The sequence below is a fragment of the Cyprinodon tularosa genome, unplaced genomic scaffold (assembly GCF_016077235.1).
Source record: "Cyprinodon tularosa strain WSP-4 unplaced genomic scaffold, ASM1607723v1 ctg509, whole genome shotgun sequence".
In the NCBI taxonomy this organism is placed as follows: Eukaryota; Metazoa; Chordata; class Actinopteri; order Cyprinodontiformes; family Cyprinodontidae; genus Cyprinodon; species Cyprinodon tularosa.
In genome coordinates this window covers 573,324-591,171 of record NW_024039240.1, presented here as the reverse complement: position 1 = coordinate 591,171, position 17,848 = coordinate 573,324, and the positions used below count along the sequence as shown (strand labels likewise).

The 17,848-nt window shown below is 36.6% G+C and overlaps 1 protein-coding gene across 2 annotated transcripts in view; it reads right to left on the bottom strand.

Annotated features, from left to right (window-relative positions):
* The window catches only part of cap2 (cyclase associated actin cytoskeleton regulatory protein 2), a 29,070-nt gene extending 16,092 nt beyond the window's left edge, over positions 1-12,978 (bottom strand). Inside the window, exons 1-4 of one of the 2 annotated variants that reach the window (XM_038303230.1) lie at positions 12,732-12,978; positions 6,441-6,580; positions 6,255-6,343; positions 402-479 (exon numbers count right to left, since the gene is read on the bottom strand). In XM_038303230.1, coding sequence (XP_038159158.1) covers positions 402-479; positions 6,255-6,343; positions 6,441-6,570 — 297 coding nt within the window. In that variant the 5' untranslated portion in view covers positions 6,571-6,580; positions 12,732-12,978. Of the gene's footprint in view, positions 1-401; positions 480-6,254; positions 6,367-6,440; positions 6,581-12,731 lie in introns of those variants that run through there. The other variant, XM_038303229.1, reaches the window with a different exon arrangement.
* Positions 12,979-17,848: the final 4,870 nt, after the last annotated feature.

Sequence of the window (17,848 nt, the reverse complement as noted above, 5' to 3'; positions counted from 1 at the left end):
CTAAAGATGTTTGCCTCTGAATCAAATCCTCAACAGAACCTCAGCTGTACAACAACTTGGCTCCAGATCCTTTCACAGTTAGTGCTGGTCCCCTTTCTACCGTATTACAGGTTCATTTTAAATGTATCTTACTAATATAGATCTAACCATATCCTTCTCAACATCTCCTCTGCCAAATAACACCTTTAATTTTGCTGCTGTCACTCTCTGAACCTCCTTACAACTGTCAGGACCACATGGAACAACCCCCACTTTCCCCATTAAAAAAGACTAGTGACGAAACACTTAAACAGCTTCCGAGTCTATGCTTTTGGGTGCATGGGTCCAGCTCTGACACAGGTTTTTACTACATTTATTTATTTCTTACTACATAGGGTTCAATGTGAAATGTGCAATCTTACCTGTGCAGGCTCCTGATGCTTGGAAGCTACCTGAAGAAACGCTCTCTGAGTCTGCAGTGCCTCATTCACCATCTCTGCCTGCAACATAACAAAGATTAAAAACAGATTTTTGCAAAAAACATATTCTTTTTGTAAACTAGTGGTATTCTGGGAAACCGATTGATATGTTCCCTTTTCTGTGGATATAAAGGTTGTGAAACTGGCTAACATGCACACATAGAGATTGGGTTATTTGCAGCCATGTGAGTCTGTGTGTTTGAGACCCTAAAGTTGTGGGCTAGAGGAACCACCAGGGAGGTTTTCTCCTTATAAGGGGCTTGAAACTCTTTACACTACCTCAGGTTCTCAGTCACACACGCACAATTCTCTCCTCCAAGCAGCCCAATGATGAGACGCAGAGATAGCAACAACTTTCAAAGCGCTGGGGAAATACGAGCATTCATCTCTGCTCTGTTCTAAGGGCCTCTTTTGTGTTGGATGAGTTTCATATCTGCAATCTTGCTATCTATGAAACACAGTAACAAGGCTTTTTTTTTATAAACTTGTGTTCAACAAAAGTTTGAAGACGTTGAGCCGAAGTTATGTTTTTTCCTGCATCCTACAGTAGGTCTTTAGAGAAAAGAAAATAGTTGCCATTGTGCAGAAAACTGCACACATCAGGCATCCCACACACACTTCAGGACCCTTCAGCTGTCCTGAAGGGAGAGGAGCAATCCTGACTGTTTATAAATTGGTGTCCAGTGAAATGAGGACTGAATCCCCTCCACTTTACCCAACGGTGATCTGTTTAGAGAAGAGCCACTCTCAAGAGGTCTTCCTTTGCTTTGACAATCTATACTTTTTAACAAAGAGGTCCAAAATGAGATTTTAAATAAAAAATTTTGGATCTACTGTACTGCCTAATAAATGAATATATATTTTTATTTCATTCATGAATTGTGTATAAACATCCTTTGTTATGTTGTCCTTTTGAGGAAGTGATTAAAACATGGAAGTTTTTGGTAAAAACCGACTTCATTTTTAATAAACATGTTGATTTTGTTTTTTTTCTCATATAAACCTGGTTACAGCAAGAGGGCTATGTTAGTATAAATCAGTCAAATCATTCTAAATCCATAAATGTTTACGTTACCAGAAATACTGACTGTGAATTAACTTGGTCCTGCAACGAGTATCTTAGTTTTTACATCCAAATTGCAAAATATTAAGAGCAGGTATGTTTTATTTTTTTGCTTTTTTTTTTCTAGCATTATTAGTAGGCCTTAAATCTAAATTTTTAGATCAGTTTTCAGACTTCCAGTCTGATTGAGTGTTGATTTTATAGTATTGATTGTAAAGAAAAACAGGATATTGTCAAAACTCTGCCTTGTCTGACAATTTTATTATACCTTTTACATTTAATTTAACAGAGCCCCTCACCCTAAACATTTTTAGGAGTAGGGCATGCAGACAATGTATTCCCCTTGAAAATGAAGGTAATTAAGAATAGGAGGCTTACACCCTGGTTCAGTTCAAAACTGCGCACTTCTGCACTCTACACTTCTAAATAAGTCCTACCTAATTTGTAAAGGTAGTCTACTGTTTTACACAAAGACTCCTTTTAAAGAGAGAAAATAAAAATAACCTTGAGTTCCTATTTAATGCAATTGTTGAACCTTAAGAGTCATAGCTCTGCTGAGTAATGCAGTAATGACTATGGAGTTCTTTATATATAAAACAGAATCTATAAAGAACTAGAAAAGCACTTGGAGAGCACCAGAGGTGTCAAGTAACACAGTACAAATACTTTGTTAACTTTCTTAAGTAGAAATTCTGGCTATCTATACTTTACTAGAGTAATTATTTATTAGACAACTTTTTACTTCTACTCCTTACTTTTTTTTTTTCTTTTTTTTGCAATTAGCTTTATTTAAAAATAGACTTGTTAGTTTTTCATTTATCTCATTTTTGTTATGGCCTGTTGGTTTTTAAAAAATTAATTTCTTTGTGGTTGGACTCAGTCCTGCATGTTGTTTGTGACATACTGAATTGGTCCGGCCTGCTGGTGGTTATGAAACGGACGTATTAGCTGGAGTTTTTTAAGGTGGATTTGTTGTGAAACTGAAAACTCCGATCTTGTGACAATACAGCTTATAGTGCAAGGTTATACCCTGAGCTATGTCTGTAGTAATGCCTCTATAGGCCTAGCACAGAGGAATAGCATTTGTATCCTGGCTAATAGGATCCCATCCCAGCCTTGGAGGGGGATGATTAAGTAACAATATTTTTATCTCTATAACATTTTTTCTTCCTTTTGTTCTTACAACATTTAGGGCTTAGGCTTTCCTAATGACATCACCAGGGTTTTACTGTTCCCTTCGTCCTTTCTCTGAGAGCAGGCTGGAAAAGGGAACGATTTTCATCCCTGGCATTTTTCCATCTACACTGACCCACTAACCACTCCAAAAGTACGCTTGGAGTGAATCCCCTCCGAATGCAAAACCCCATCATGCACCGCAACATACTGTTGGAAAATATTCGAACATAAATTCGCCAAATATAAGAGGAACATTGTTGTTTGGTTTAAAGAAGGCATTTTAGTTTGATCATAATTCGGTTTGTTGCAAGTATCTTAAAGTTTGAAGAAATAGAAAATTACACCCTATGCCAACTGTCACAAGGATGTGCATGACGAGCAACGGCAAATATATTGCATGCATCATTTAGGTAGTTAACATTGTATTACTTCTTGAGCTCTTGAGTAATTAACTGTCACAGGTATTTGGTTCAGCCGGACAGTAAGTGTTCGGGCTGGTATGATTTAAGGAGGGCCGGCCCTCGCACGCTGAAATTAGGAGCGGCTCACCACAGATTACCAGTCCGAGCCTGTCTAAGTTAATCATGAGGGTAAAGACCTTCTCTCTCTATATTCCTCATCTTTATCTCTCATCACTTATTTTGGATGTTTCTGTATTTTACTCGACCTCACCTTGAACATTGTGGCCTCTTTTTTTTGTTTCTTCGTGGGAGTTTTTAGCTACATCTTGCCAAGCATTCTCTCATACATGTAATGCACTTGGTTCTGTCTTAAAATAGTTAACTGTGTCCCTCTGTTAGAGATAGCTATTGGCTGAGGTTTTACTCTGCCAGACTGTATGTTCTCTTTCTTATCTTCCAGACTTTAATACTGACTCAGAGTTTATCTCACTAGCCTTTTAGTTTCTTTACTGCTGCCACTAACCTTCTACCTTTCTTTTACATGGAAAGTATTCCTGATTTGTGCCTCCATGTTCCTTTGGCATGTACATCCTCTCTACTCAAACCCCCAGTCGTCCTCCAGAGGAGGCTGTTCATACTGAGCCTGGTTCTGCTGGAGGTTTCTTCCTATTAATGGGGATTTTTCTGCTCCACTGTTGCTATATGCATGCTCAGTGGATTGATGCAAACTAAATGACAGATGTAGATGACTGTCTATTGTTATAGTATTCACCCAAAAGTGAACTCTGCTGGGCAATGACTCAGTGCAATCTGCTGGGTTTTCTTAGATGGAAAGCAATCTGTTTATATGATTTGATTTGATTGAATTGACTTTATGAGTGTGTTGTATGTGTTGTGTTTTTTGATATGATAAGGGAGAGGTGTAAGGCTTGAACCAACATTTAGATTTTGTACTTTTATATCAGAATTATATTTGGCCCTCTGCCACCTTAGAGTTTGGTTATGCTTGATGCAAGCAAGCCGTCAGTGACAACACATGCAGCTTTTATGGTCTATGTTTCTTTTTCTTCATTCTGGCTGGCTCCAGGGGGGGTACAGCACAAACAGCAGACTGAGAACACCACTCTACACAAGGTACGAAAAAAAAGCTTTTTTGAAAGCTTTTTTTGTGCTGTCTAAGCAACAATCATTTTTCCACAATCTGTTGATAGTGGTGATATTTATGAGCTAAATCACAAGATGTCTCTAGATGTCTACATCTGCAAACCCTCGCTGATAGGAGCTGTTGCTCACCATCCACCTTTTTCTGCATGGATCTGTCCCTATACCTACAAATTTTCCTAGGTGCACAGAGTAGAAATTCTTTCCTCATGGACACTGCATGGAGGGGCATGAAAGCTAAAACTGAAATACCGATAATTTGGACGCACCAAGCATAAACCAAGTTTAGCTCATCCGCACTTTCTCTTAATAACCAGATAGCTTCTGAAAATAATAAAAATGTTTTTCTGACCGTCCAAACTTTTGTTTTACAGTAATGCATACATATTTAATTCCAGATTTCTCACTGAATTTAGAAAACAAATGACGATTACTATGACTAAACGCTAGTACCCGTATTTTCGCGACTATAAGGCGCATATAAACGTCTTTTTTTCCCTTCAAAATGTGCGGCGAGCCCTATAGTGCTGTGCGCCCTATGTGTGTTGCTACTGCGGACGTTGTTGAAACCACCATGAGAACGTTAAAGAGGCAAGTGTGGGCGTGGATTGGCTGCCACGCAAATGGACAGAAACTGCCGCCTATGGTGATTTTTAAGAGAAGGACTTTGCCTAAAGAGACTTTTCCAGTTGGAGTCGTTATTAAGGCAAATGAAAAGGGCTGGATGGATGAGGAGATGATGAAAGCGTGGCTGAGGGAGGTGTATGTAGGGAGACCAGGTGGTTTTTTCCTCGCATCACCATCGCTGTTAATCTGTGACTCCATGCGTGCCCATCTCAGAGCCGATGTGAAAAACATGGTGAATCAAATGAACGCTGTGCTTGCTGTTATTCCGGGAGGTCTGACAAAGGAACTTCAACCGCTCGACATCTGTGTGAACCGACCGTTCAAAGTAAGGCTGCGAGCAGCGTGGGAGTGATGGATGACAAACGGAGACCACAGTTTCACGAAAAGTGTAAGGCAGCGCCGGGCAAGTTACGCCACCGTTTGCGGATGGATTGTTGGTGCTTGGGCTAACGTGTCTGCTGGCACTGTTGTTCGAGCTTTCGCAAAAGCCGGCATCATTTCCGAAGAAGGGGAAATTGGCATGTCTGATTTAGTGCAGCTGTTTATTTCAGAAACAGAGGATGATGACTTCGATGGGTTTGATTAATACTTTGTAATAAATACATGAATAAAGCACAAACACACTCAGTTTTGCTCCCACTCTATTTTTAAATACGCAGTAGAGGTATTTAAACGTAGTAGAGTATATGTACCGGTATATAAAACCTGCGTGTGTTAAATACAGTAATGGCACACATAACTGAGACTGCGCCTTTTAGTACGGTGCGCCTTATGGTCGTGAAAATACGGTATATTCTACCATGTCTTCACAAATCCACATTTGGTAAAAAATGTTTTTCTTTTTTGTCATCCTGTTGCTTTTATTAGACTAAAATTCCCTTCTGATTGACTAATCTGTCCAAACTTCTATCAGAACCTGAGAAAATTTGCTGTCTCAGGTTTAAGTCTTAAGAAAAATATAGTGAAAATAAGTGAGAAACTTTTAAAACACTGTGAAAACTCTAATTATTCAGACACTATAGATTTCTTAATAGGAGTTAGCTGAAAACCTTTTTTTTTTAAGATGCAACTTAGGGACTATACAGAAGTTGTTTGTTTATTTATTTTGCTGTGTTTCATTGCTATTGCTTCAAATATTAATCAAAAGCAGATTTTCTTTTTCCTTTAAAAAGTTGCTTTAATTTCCGTCTCCTGAGTTTTTAATTTAACTCATACTTTTTTCTTTAATACATATTAAATATTTTACTTCATTAGATTTTAATCAGTAATTGGGTAATCCACTAAAGCAACAATGATAGTTTTTATAGTGCTATGTAAATAAATTGTACTTGCTAATGGAGTGACTTATTGCATGTGGTGAAGACTTACATGTTTCTCTACTTCACTTCCAATAGCCCTGCTGCAGTTCAGATAATCTGACAGAGGACCTTTCAGCAGCACATCAAAAACCTCCAGGCTCTGACCTGAAAGCATACAGAGAAATCCTATGTTCATTTTCTCAGTCTGACTTTAGAACAACAGGGACATACTTCAAGAAATGTTTTGAGCAATTTTAAGCTGACTCACCTCCATCTATGCCATTGACACAGTTCCCATTAGCCATGCTGGAGGAGGCCTGCATTGTGATGGACATTTTCTCGAGGGAAGTCACAGCACGCTCCAACCGTTGCATTAAATCTTCCATGATGGCTATCCTGGAAGGAAAAGCAGAAATATATTGTTTAAGAGATATTGACTGTATTAAACAAGACCTTACTCTAATTTTAACCAAGACCCGAATGTGGCCGATGCAACTTGTTGAATAGAAGGACAGTAACTATTTCGCCCAGTGTAGCAGTTACATGCTTTGCCTGTAAGCACAGAAATCCATCATATAGATTAGAATAAACTAATATTAGTTTATATTTAAAATAACAATATTAAAAGACAAAAACATGCTTTTATTTTTTATTTCATGTGATGGAACAAAACTACAAGAAGCAAAAATATTGAGAGGAAATAAAATGACAAATGGTTTTCAAACATCTGAAAATGTATATTCAACTCCTTATAATCTGACACAACTAAATAAATTCTGAGCTAACAATTGCCTTGGCACTGACCTAGTTAGTAAACAGAGTGCCACCTAAATATCAGTTTAAATCTAATTGAAAACCTCAGAGTTTGAGAACATAAGTGGAAATAAAAAAGGGAGTTTTGGAGAAGTTAAAAGCAAGGGTTATGGTATAAAATTATAATAAAACAGACAGGCCTGCAAGGAGATCAGCACTTAGAGAAGAAGCCATAAAACCCTAGGGTAACTCGATAGGAGCTGCAAAGAACCACAGCTCAGGTGGTAGAGTTTATTAACAGGATACTAGTCTCAAAAGTAGAGTAAATAATCCAGAAGAAGTCATGCTTCCATGTTAAGGACATAAGAAGCATTTGGAGGACGCTGCTCTGGCCAAGTAAGACAAACAATTTTTTTCCAAAATGCAATGCTTTGTAGAATAGAATACAAAATCAACTTATTGTACTTAAATGGGGAAATTGTTGGTAAAACTTGTATGGTAAAACAAAATAAAAAACAACAACATAGTAGATCACACTGATAAAATATATTAATGACAAAAAACTAATAGTGGGAACTCCATCTCCACAGTGAAACATGGTGGTGGTAGCTGATCAGAGTTCTTTGGGGAGATGGGTGGAGCTTAATATAGAAAACAGCATTACTATAATGGATCTGATCAAAACATCCCAACATGCTACGATGGTTCAGTCAAAGTCCAGACCTAAATCCAAACACCTGTGGTAAGATTTCACAACTCAACATTATATGTTGAATAATCAAATAGAATAAAAAGAAAATCCCTGTAAAATATATAAAGTTTTCTGAATATAATTCATATTTACCAGTACAGAAACATTTCTTAGCGCTTTAATAACTGTTAACCAAAAAACAGCCGATTCTGTTTTAACACTGACTAGCCATAAGACTCATCCTGAGACAATATGCATTCCTGTTTGCAACATTCATTATTCAGCCAAACTGGAATTTAATCCAGCTATCCAGTCCCTGTTTCTGCAAGCTACTGCAGGGTAACACCTTTAACATATAGTCCAATAACCTGAGTGATATTTTTATTCTCCTTTTTGTGGTTTCAAAAACGCAAAATGGTGTGTATCAGTGATCCAGACTTAATAAAGCCCCCCCCCCCCCCCCCCCCCCCCGTCTGCTAGTTCTGTCTGGTAATTATTAGCTGTGAGCAGCAAACATGCCCAGATGGGTGTCAGTGAGTCATCTCTCAGTAGAAGTCTCCCAGCGGTGACACATGCCTGTCGTAAGACGCAGATGTTATTTCTGCTCTGTGGGCCACCACAGCAGCCCTCATGAACACTCGAAACCTGGAGAGCTCCAGCTAGAATTACGACAGGAGCTACGAAGACAACAAAACGTCTGCAAGAACAAACTCCACTTCATACAATACATATGGTTATATTTCTATAACTGATTTCTTTGTTTTTTCTATTTTTTTTCTTTTTTATACTTATCTGCTTAATCTTAGGATATAAATCCATTCAGTACAGAAATGTTCCTGATTTCAAAGTATAAACTAGTGGTGGCTCCCGGAAATTTATTTTAAATCAGATATGCCACATTGTAACAAATCACAAAGAGACAGTTTGTTCCTATTTATTGAGCCTAATCTCGCAAAAAATGCAGACACAAATAGTTTTACGGTCTCAACAGATATGATTAAGTGAAGAATGCTGAATCTCCCTGCTTATCCCCTAAGATCTTTGTTGTCGTTAATCATCTCTCTTCAGCGCAAGATCTTCAGATGCATTTCATCAGCTGAAGCGGATTTTATTCAGACCTAGTTATTTATTTGATGCTTTCAATTTTAGAAAATACACATCTCAGATATCATAATTTGTCAGATACATGGACTGGACACGCTTTGATGACTGATAAACACCATTTTAAAAACAATATTGGAGAGTTTTCCTCATCATGTTTAGGGACAATGGATTGTGAAAACTGTTGCCCAACAGCTACTGGTGTGTAATTGCAGACTTTATTTGAAAATGAAAGATTGAATTCAAAACTTGTTAATACAAAGAAAGAAAAAAAACAGAAATTGGCATTGATTATATTTGACATAAATTATATTTTCCAGGTGTTATTATGAGTCCCTTAAAACTGACTGATTATAGTAGAAGATTTCATAGTTTAATTTTTTTTAAATACTTAAAAAATTGTATTGGATGGTATTGGATCACCAACACTTTAGAAAGTATTGGTGATCCAGAAACTCATTTATGTCATATGCAGAGCGTATCAGTCTGGAAAGTAACGGATAGAGCCTCATTTCAAAGGCGGGACTAACAGAGTCAGCAGAAACACTTTAGAAACAGTCAGATAACTACGGATGTGACACAAAACAACTTTTTTTCTTTCTAAAGAAAAGCTCTTACAGCAGCCAGTTGTTCACATTTTAACAATGTATACAGCCAGTTCAAGATAGGGGCCAAATGGGGCCCAACACCCTGGACCTGACCCCTGTTATGGCCCCTTTTCTGAAAACATACACTGCAAACATTTGAACATAAGTAGGCCCATTTTTCTTTAATTTAGCGTATTTTCCTTTGATGTAAGTGGATTTTCAGAAGGAATATGATGATTTATGTGTAAAATAAAAAAATATATATATTGTTAATTTAAATGCATTCAGTATATGCACTCAAAAGCATAGAATATATATTATCTCACTCCAAAGGCAAACGTACTCATTCCATTTGCTGATCATCATTTTAATCTGCCTAAATTATGGCAAAAACACTTAGAAATACCAATTTATAAAACTTTCCAAATCAATTTCTTATGATGATATGCACTGACAGAAGAGACCGAAACTGATTTGTCCCTTGAACTAATTTGATTTTCCCCCTATATAATTTACTTTAAAAGTGTTTTAGAAGTTAAAGTCAGCTTTAAGCTTCAACTGTAGTAAGATTAGATATTAAGTCTCCTCGGTTAAACTGAGGCTAACTTTATAATCTAAATCTAAATAATTGCTCTAGTTTTCTTCTCTCTTATTTGTGCTTGTAATTTATTAAGATTACCCCTCCATACACCTTTTTTGAGATATAATAACAAACATAGCACCATCAAAGCTGAAATCTTAGCCATTTTGTTTACAGAGAATCACTGATGCACAGATCACTTTTATGGGTGCATTTCTTACTTACAAACATGTTAAAACAATCCCCCCCCCCCCCCCCCCCCCCTCCTCAAAGCAAATAAAACAAAGCAACTCTCTTGCATTTGTCATTACCAGCCAGAGAAATAAACAGGATCACTCCTCCAGATGCTCTTCAGAGGAGACCGTACACCCTTGTGCTCTTGTGTGCACAAGCATCCAAATGCTCAAAATACAATGTGAACACACCATTAGAAATGAACACCTGAAAATGCTACATTTTGTTGGGTATATATGTGATAGATCATTGCTGTCATTGCAGAATGGAAAGCCCATGAGCACGCAGAAGTCCACTCTGCAAAAATTATCTAAAAATTAGTAAATATTTCTTAAAATACGTGTATTTGCCCTTATTTTTGGTAGATAAATTGTCTTATTCCACTGACAAAGTGTCTCACTTATCTGCTCAATTCAAAAAAAAGAAAACTTTTAATAAAGATTTTTCCACCTAAACTGCTGCAGCGAAAACACAAACATGGCCACTATGGAGGATCTACAGAGATGCTAACACGTCTCTTTTTGCAAAAGGGAACTTGTCTCGATAAAATAACCTGCATAAATTAAGATTTTATAATAAAAACAGTCAAAGATCAAGTCATTTTGGATGATGTTTAGACAGTACAACTATTAGTTGCTCACTCCATTATTAAAATATTAGTGAAGGCATTTACTGAAAGAAAGAAAGCCATAGGAATATGGATGAAGATTCTCTGACCAAATGTCTCCAGGCTGTATTCATGCTTTGCATAGTGAGAAACTGATATGGTAGATCACCCTTAACACATCATCACCAAATTGAACTATGGTTATATGAGCATTATGCACTAGATATCCTTCTTCTTAGTAGGGACAAGGTAGCTTACTTAGAGCTTAATAGGCTTAATAAAAAAAAAATGCAGAGGCAAAATACTTGATACTGTCTTAAAACTAAATCAACATTGAATGTTTTTATAAGAGCAAATTCATGTGTTAAAAGAACTCACTCAAAGCCTTGACCTATTCCACTGAAGACTCTGTGGCAGAAGATTAATGCTTGTTATTGTCTGTTTTTGTCCAGTCTGATTGAACCTGAACTATTTTTGAAGACAACTTTGTGCAAAAATATCAGTCTCTAGATGTCCCATGGTGGCAGACATACCTTAACAGACCTGGAGCTCTGATTTTAGCAAAAGCTGGTTCAACAGTACGGTACTAAATAGAAATATATGCCACACTTTTCAGATTTTTATTTGTAGCTAAAATACCTTTTTCCTTAAGTTATGCACTACTTTGCATTCAATTAATGAACATTTATGGTTGTAAAGTGACACACTTATGAAAAAGAGCAGGGAACATAAAAACCTCCTTAAAGCTCGGTATGTTTCTGTCCCCTGTTACTGATCAGATTTTAAATAAATAGTCTTGAAATACAAATAGCCAGAATTGGAACTGATCTTTTTGTCATTTGGCCAAATTCTCCATGGTGATGTAAGGAGTGCTCAAGCTGTGCCTTTTTTAGCTTTTATATGGTGTTCAATATTAATAAAAACCTTCAACAATCAGCCATCTGCTCATTCTGGAAAAAATGTTTAAACGAATGATGATCCACATCAAAATGTTGGAACCATGTGAATTTTGTTGTATTTTGTTGTATTTTTTGTTGTATATTTCCTGTCTCCATCTGTTCAGGGTCTGCAATGTAGAGATGCAAAAATCCAACAGCTGAGAAAGCAACACATGGTCATGAAGTATCTCAGCTTGTGTGGATCCAGTGGCCAGGCTTGTATGAGGCTATATTGAGACACAGTCTGTTGTTTGTTGTAATAAGCCCTCTGCAAGATGGTCTAATTTTGGTCTCTTTGGAAGAAAAAAGAGATAAACTTGGAAAAAAAACCCTGCAATTTATTTTCTTTCCATCTGTGCTGAAACTTCTAAAGTTACATTATATGTCATTAAAGCAGGAGACTTGGAGAAAATGATAATATTCAATTCATTTATTTAATAAAGAAAAAATATGTATGAAGAATGTTCACAGCGCATTCAATTCAACTCAGGGATTCAGATAGATGCTAATATAAGAGGATAGAAAATAGATTTAATAAAATAAGTCATGACATATAACTGTGAGGATAATTTCAACCACAAATAAATTGATTACAAAAAAAAACCCCACTGAGGATTTGGGCAATATATATTGTCCTGGGAACAACAGATAAATCATTAGTCATCTCTTTTCGTTTAAATCAATCATTTAGGACCTCAGTTTATAAGATCTGAAACTCCCTGGTTGTTGTTAACTTATATCAAAACAATTAATGCACTATACTGTGATTACAATTATTTATATAAACAAATGTGCTTGGGTTGTTTCTTTGCGTAAAGGTACATCGTTATATGATAAATATAAAATAAAATAATACTAAAACACAGAAAAAGAAAGTAAGTTATTTATAAAATGCATCCACAAAGCAGAGATATAAGAGAAATCAAGGAGCAGGGAAGATGTTTCCCTATTTGCGCAGAGACGCGCACATCTCCACCCACCAGTCCAGGACCCCCGGCCCATCTGCTCCTCCCTGTCCCTTGCTAAAGTATAAAACATCCGATGGAAATATCTTACCTCCCTCCTTTGCTCCGCTGTAAATTTCTTTGGCGGTGTTTAGCTGGGTTTGTCAGTGTTTTCCTCTGTTTTGTTGAGGATTGTGCGCGGTCACCATGCGGTCCAGTGCGCCTTCGGGCTGTGCGCAGCAGCAGCGGCTTGGGTCGCTCTCTTCCGGGATGTCCTAATTAAGCAACACGGTGAACCTGAGAGCCAAAGAGACCAAGACCCGAACTGTGACTCAGTGAATATCCACTCTGAAGTGGAAAGATAGCTCGAAAGCTCTGCTAAAAATAGACGATAGACTGGGTGGCGGCCCAAGCAAGGATCTGTCATGAAGCAATGCTCATTTAACCTTTATTTGAGGGTTCTTGCAAGTCAAATGTTGGGATTAACTATATTTCAAGTTCAACTCAAAATATTTGAATAATTATTTTGCTTAGAAGCATATAAAAAAACGACAACAACACAGAACAAAAAAAAATATATAAATCATTTCTATAGAAGATTAAATGGGTGTCTTGAATATAAAAACGGTTTTAATATTAGTAAACATAAGGCTAGATTAGTTTTCTTTAAAGGTGGCAGTGGAGGAGTCATAATCCAAACAGGGTAAGTGTTTCTGTAGATTGGCATTGCTGCAGAAGAAAAAGCAATACCCCAATGAAGAAGGGGGTCTGTTGAAAAGAGAACAAAACTGCACTCCCATGCTGAGGCATGGGGATGGCAGTATCATTCTGTGGGAATGCTTTACTTCAAAATTGGTAAACTGTCAAGATTTGAATTGAAAATAGATGGAGTTGAACACATGTGATCCTATATAACAGCCAGAACTACTAGAGTTACCTCAACTGTTAGCCCCCAGAGGCTGTTATCCTCAGACTTTAATCTAATCTTTGAAACATTCCATGTACATTTCAGCATCTGTAAATCTGTAATCTGTAGTTATAGACTCTGTAACTTTTAGGAACCTTCACTGAAAAGGTAAGATACCTGTTTGTGACGTTCTTTGGTTTAAATAACAGATAATTCATCAGACCAGCTGCTGATTTCCCGATTCAGTCCCTTCTGCATGGATGATGCTCCACCAAAAACATGGCACCATGTCACTCCTAGTTTCACTGCTGACCAAAATACTCCTCAAAGCTGACTGAACGAAGGCAGAGTATGAGCATTCCCTTTAGAGTGATTTATTGATGAGAAAATGAATAAATCATTTCTAGAGCATCACCTCGGAAACTTTATCACGAGTCTGTTGGATCCACGCAAACGGGAAAGCAACAAGGCAGGGGGTTATATAATGGTGTTTTGTTTGCTTTCCTTTCCTTTATTTTTTTTAATCCTCATATTATAATATATTATAGTACTTTGTTGTTGTATAACTGATTTGTCTCAGCAAGAACATTACTATATATTAAAAAAAACTAGATTAACCTACATAGAAGGTAGATTTGTAACTTTAAAAAGATCAAGACTGGATGTAAATAATTAAAATATTATTTAGACCTAAGATTACTGTCTTAAAGTTATATAAAAATACCCATAAAGAGATGTAGATTTACCAGTGTGTGTAAGATACAATCACTGATACAGTATAAAAGGTAAATCATGTGTTTAAATATGCACAAAATTATGATAAACACTTTTATGATGCTGGATTAAATGTGTAGGTTTGTTGCTTTCAGTCTGAATTATATATATATTTTTTGCTTTTCTATTCCCCATGACTCATTTGTGATTCCTTTTGAAACAAGGCTTTATGCTGCATGTCATCAGTTGCTCCTGCAGCTGCAAAAGTGACCGTTCTGCTGAATTAACCATGAGTCTCCTGGTGAAAATAACACAGGCACAGATGAAAACAGATGGTTTCACTTCATTTGACAAGGCTGCATGAAATTCACCACCACTTCATTACATTTCTAACAGCGTGTGTTAGGTTTAAACATGATTGTGTAAAAGAAATTCTTAGTTGAGTGCACCAGTGCAGTTCATTCAGGGATATTTCAAATAAAAAACGGCTTCAGATAGCTGAATAAAAAAGGCAAACAGATTAGATTTAGTTAATGATTTCAAAAACTATTTAATGACTGGATCTTTAGCTATTTCATTACCGGCAGGCTGTCATGGATACATTGTTTCCCAGTATTTGGCCAAATTTAAAGCGATACCAATCAATAAACATCGTTCACAAACTGAAGCTCCAGAGAGGGGATTCCGTCAAAGATGTTCTTAAAACTCAGCATGTAGTTTTCTATTACTGCAAATTTCTTGCTTTGAATCAGAATCAGAAAAAAAAAACTTATTCTGATACTGATTCTAATTTGATACATGATATTTAGGTACATTTTCTAGTGACGGTGACTCGGGCGGAAGGTGCTTATCCTGTAATCTATGGGTTACTGGTTGTGTTCATCTTTGTTTTTGTGTCCTTTGGAAGATACTTCACCTGCCTTGCCTGCTTCTGGTGGTCAAAAGGCCCTGTTTGTATCACAGCCTCATTTGTGGATAAAATTGTGTGTTTAAATTAATAAACGACTGGTAGCAGGTTTGTAGTCCTCTGGCTTAATAAAGCGCTATATAATTAAGCTACAGGCCATTTTTACCATTTTGTAATGGACAAAGATTTTAAAGCTGGGCACTTCCTTCTTTGTCCTTCAATTTTCCATCTTTGCCCATTATTTTTTTTAAAACACTGGGTTCACAAAAAAATGGAGAAAAAACTAGGTAACTTTTTTTTAAAGAAATTCTTTTCACTCAATAAAACCCAAGTAAATTTTACTACCAGATTTCTCTTATCAACAAAAAGATGTACTTGTGTTTTGCTAGTAAATTTTATAAAGAGGTACAGAGACATACAACCACACACAAGAAGAATCTAGAGAAGCCAAATAACCTAACAGTCATGTTTTTGGACTATGAGAGGAAACCGGAGTACCCGGAGAGAACCCATGTATGAATGGGGAGAACATGCACTGCATGCACACAGACTGTGGATTGAACCCAGAATCTTCTTGCTGAAGGCAACAGTTTTGCAAACTGCTCCATCTTGAAGCCAACAAGTAAACAATATTTTCTATTTTTAACCTAAACATAGTCAGGTTAGGAAAAAAAGCACCAAGTTTACTCCTAACATCCACGTGCATATTACTTGCATTTGTTAAGCTGGCAACTTATTTTAATTGTTTTGTTAATACTATTTGATAAGAGGAATTTTTTTTATATATATTTTGATGTCTATAGATTTATAAATTAATTCTAAGTGACACAATAAAATATGTCAATTTGAAATAAAGGCATTTACAGGGCAATTTGGAGTAAAATTTTACATTAAAACCAAAAATGTGATAAAATACAGCTAAGACACGTTTATTTGTATCTCTTCTACTTAAAGCCTATTTATGCATGCATTGCAACTCTGGGGTCTTGACCCTCAAGGCCTACTGATGGAAAAAATTATTAGAACCACTTCTTGTAATACATTACATGTTGATGTAAAAAATGAAAATGATAATGCATTGCTGTTACTAATAAGAACAAAAATACCACCAACCTTTTATTTTTAAATATAGATCATTTTATTTCACTTTGATTAAATGTGGTTGAAATTCTGAAGTAAAGGTTTTATTATAAATGCTTTAAAAGCCTTCATCCACTGACAATGAAAATGTTTTTTTGTTGTTTTTTTGCCATTTTCTATTACATATTTCCCTTGTAAGAAAAAGTTCAAGTATAAAAAATTTCCCAACAGTGTAAAACAGCCGATCTGAAGAATATGAAGCAACATAAGCTACTGAAAGCCTAACGGCGGCTATACATTCTAGTAGAGAAAAGCAGCATTTTTTTGCTTTTTTGTAAAACCTCTTAATAATTCCTCTCAGCTAAACATAGATGACTCAGAGTACAACCTGCAATGCAAACAGGCCTGCATTAAAATCCACAATGCAACTATTTTATGTTTTGTTCTAAATAGTCCAAAAATAAAAAGTACAGTGCACATAACAGTGTTTTAAATAACTTCTACATTATTGTTTTTGGTTCAGCATGTTAATAATAATAATAATAATAATAATAATAATAGTAATGAACTAATCAATAACTTATATATGCCTTGAGATGAGTACATATTAATATTAATAACACAGTACCTCCACTAAGTATCTACTCTTAAAGGAATAGTACACCCAAAACATGATTAGCCTTCATTTTCTACTCACCCCCATGCTGAACAACACCCTGGAGTACTTTTTTGATATCTCAAATGCATCTGGAGTTCTGGGAGGCTTCTTGCTGTCTGCTGACATTCAAATAATGGAGGTCTACGGTGCCCGAGACAGAAAGGTCCATAAAAGTCCACAAAAACGTGTCAATATTCCTCCATACTGCTCGTCCAATGTATTCCAAGTGTCCTGAGTGGGTAGCATCCAGAATTTACTCGAAATGAAGTCATTTAGAATGTTTTTAGAGCATAAACAGTAGTGTATAGGATTTCCTGAAAGCGCGCGCCGGCGCGTTCATGACGCTACGGAAGCCGGCAGACTAAACCAGATGAAAGTGCGCATTCGAGTCTGCTCTGCCGATAATGCAAGCGTAATAGAAGAAATGTGCTGTTTACCTGTGTAAAGAAAGAAACAACGAAAGAAAAATGTCTGAGGACTTCAGTGTTGAGGAAGAGCATGAGTTCTTTGCCGAGCTGAATGCGCTGGTTTGGTCTGCCGGCTTCCGTAGGCTCGTGAACGCGCATGTGCGCGCTTTCAGGAAATCCTATACACTACTGTTTATGCTCTAAAAACATTCTAAATGACTTCGTTTCGAGTAAATTCTGGATGCTACCCACTCAGGACACTTGGAATACATTGGACGAGCAGTATGGAGGAATATTGACACGTTTTTGTGGACTTTTATGGACATTTCTGTCTCGGGCACAATAGACCTCCATTATATGAATGTCAGCAGACAGCAAGAAGCCTCCCAGATCTCCAGATGCATTTGAGATATCAAAAAAGTACTCCAGAGTGTTGTTCAGCATGGAGGTGAGTAGAAAATGAAGGCTAATCGTGTTTTGGGTGTACTATTCCTTTAAGAGTGTCAACAACCTGCAAAAATAAATAACTTAAATAGTTTTTTGTCCGTTTTTCTGT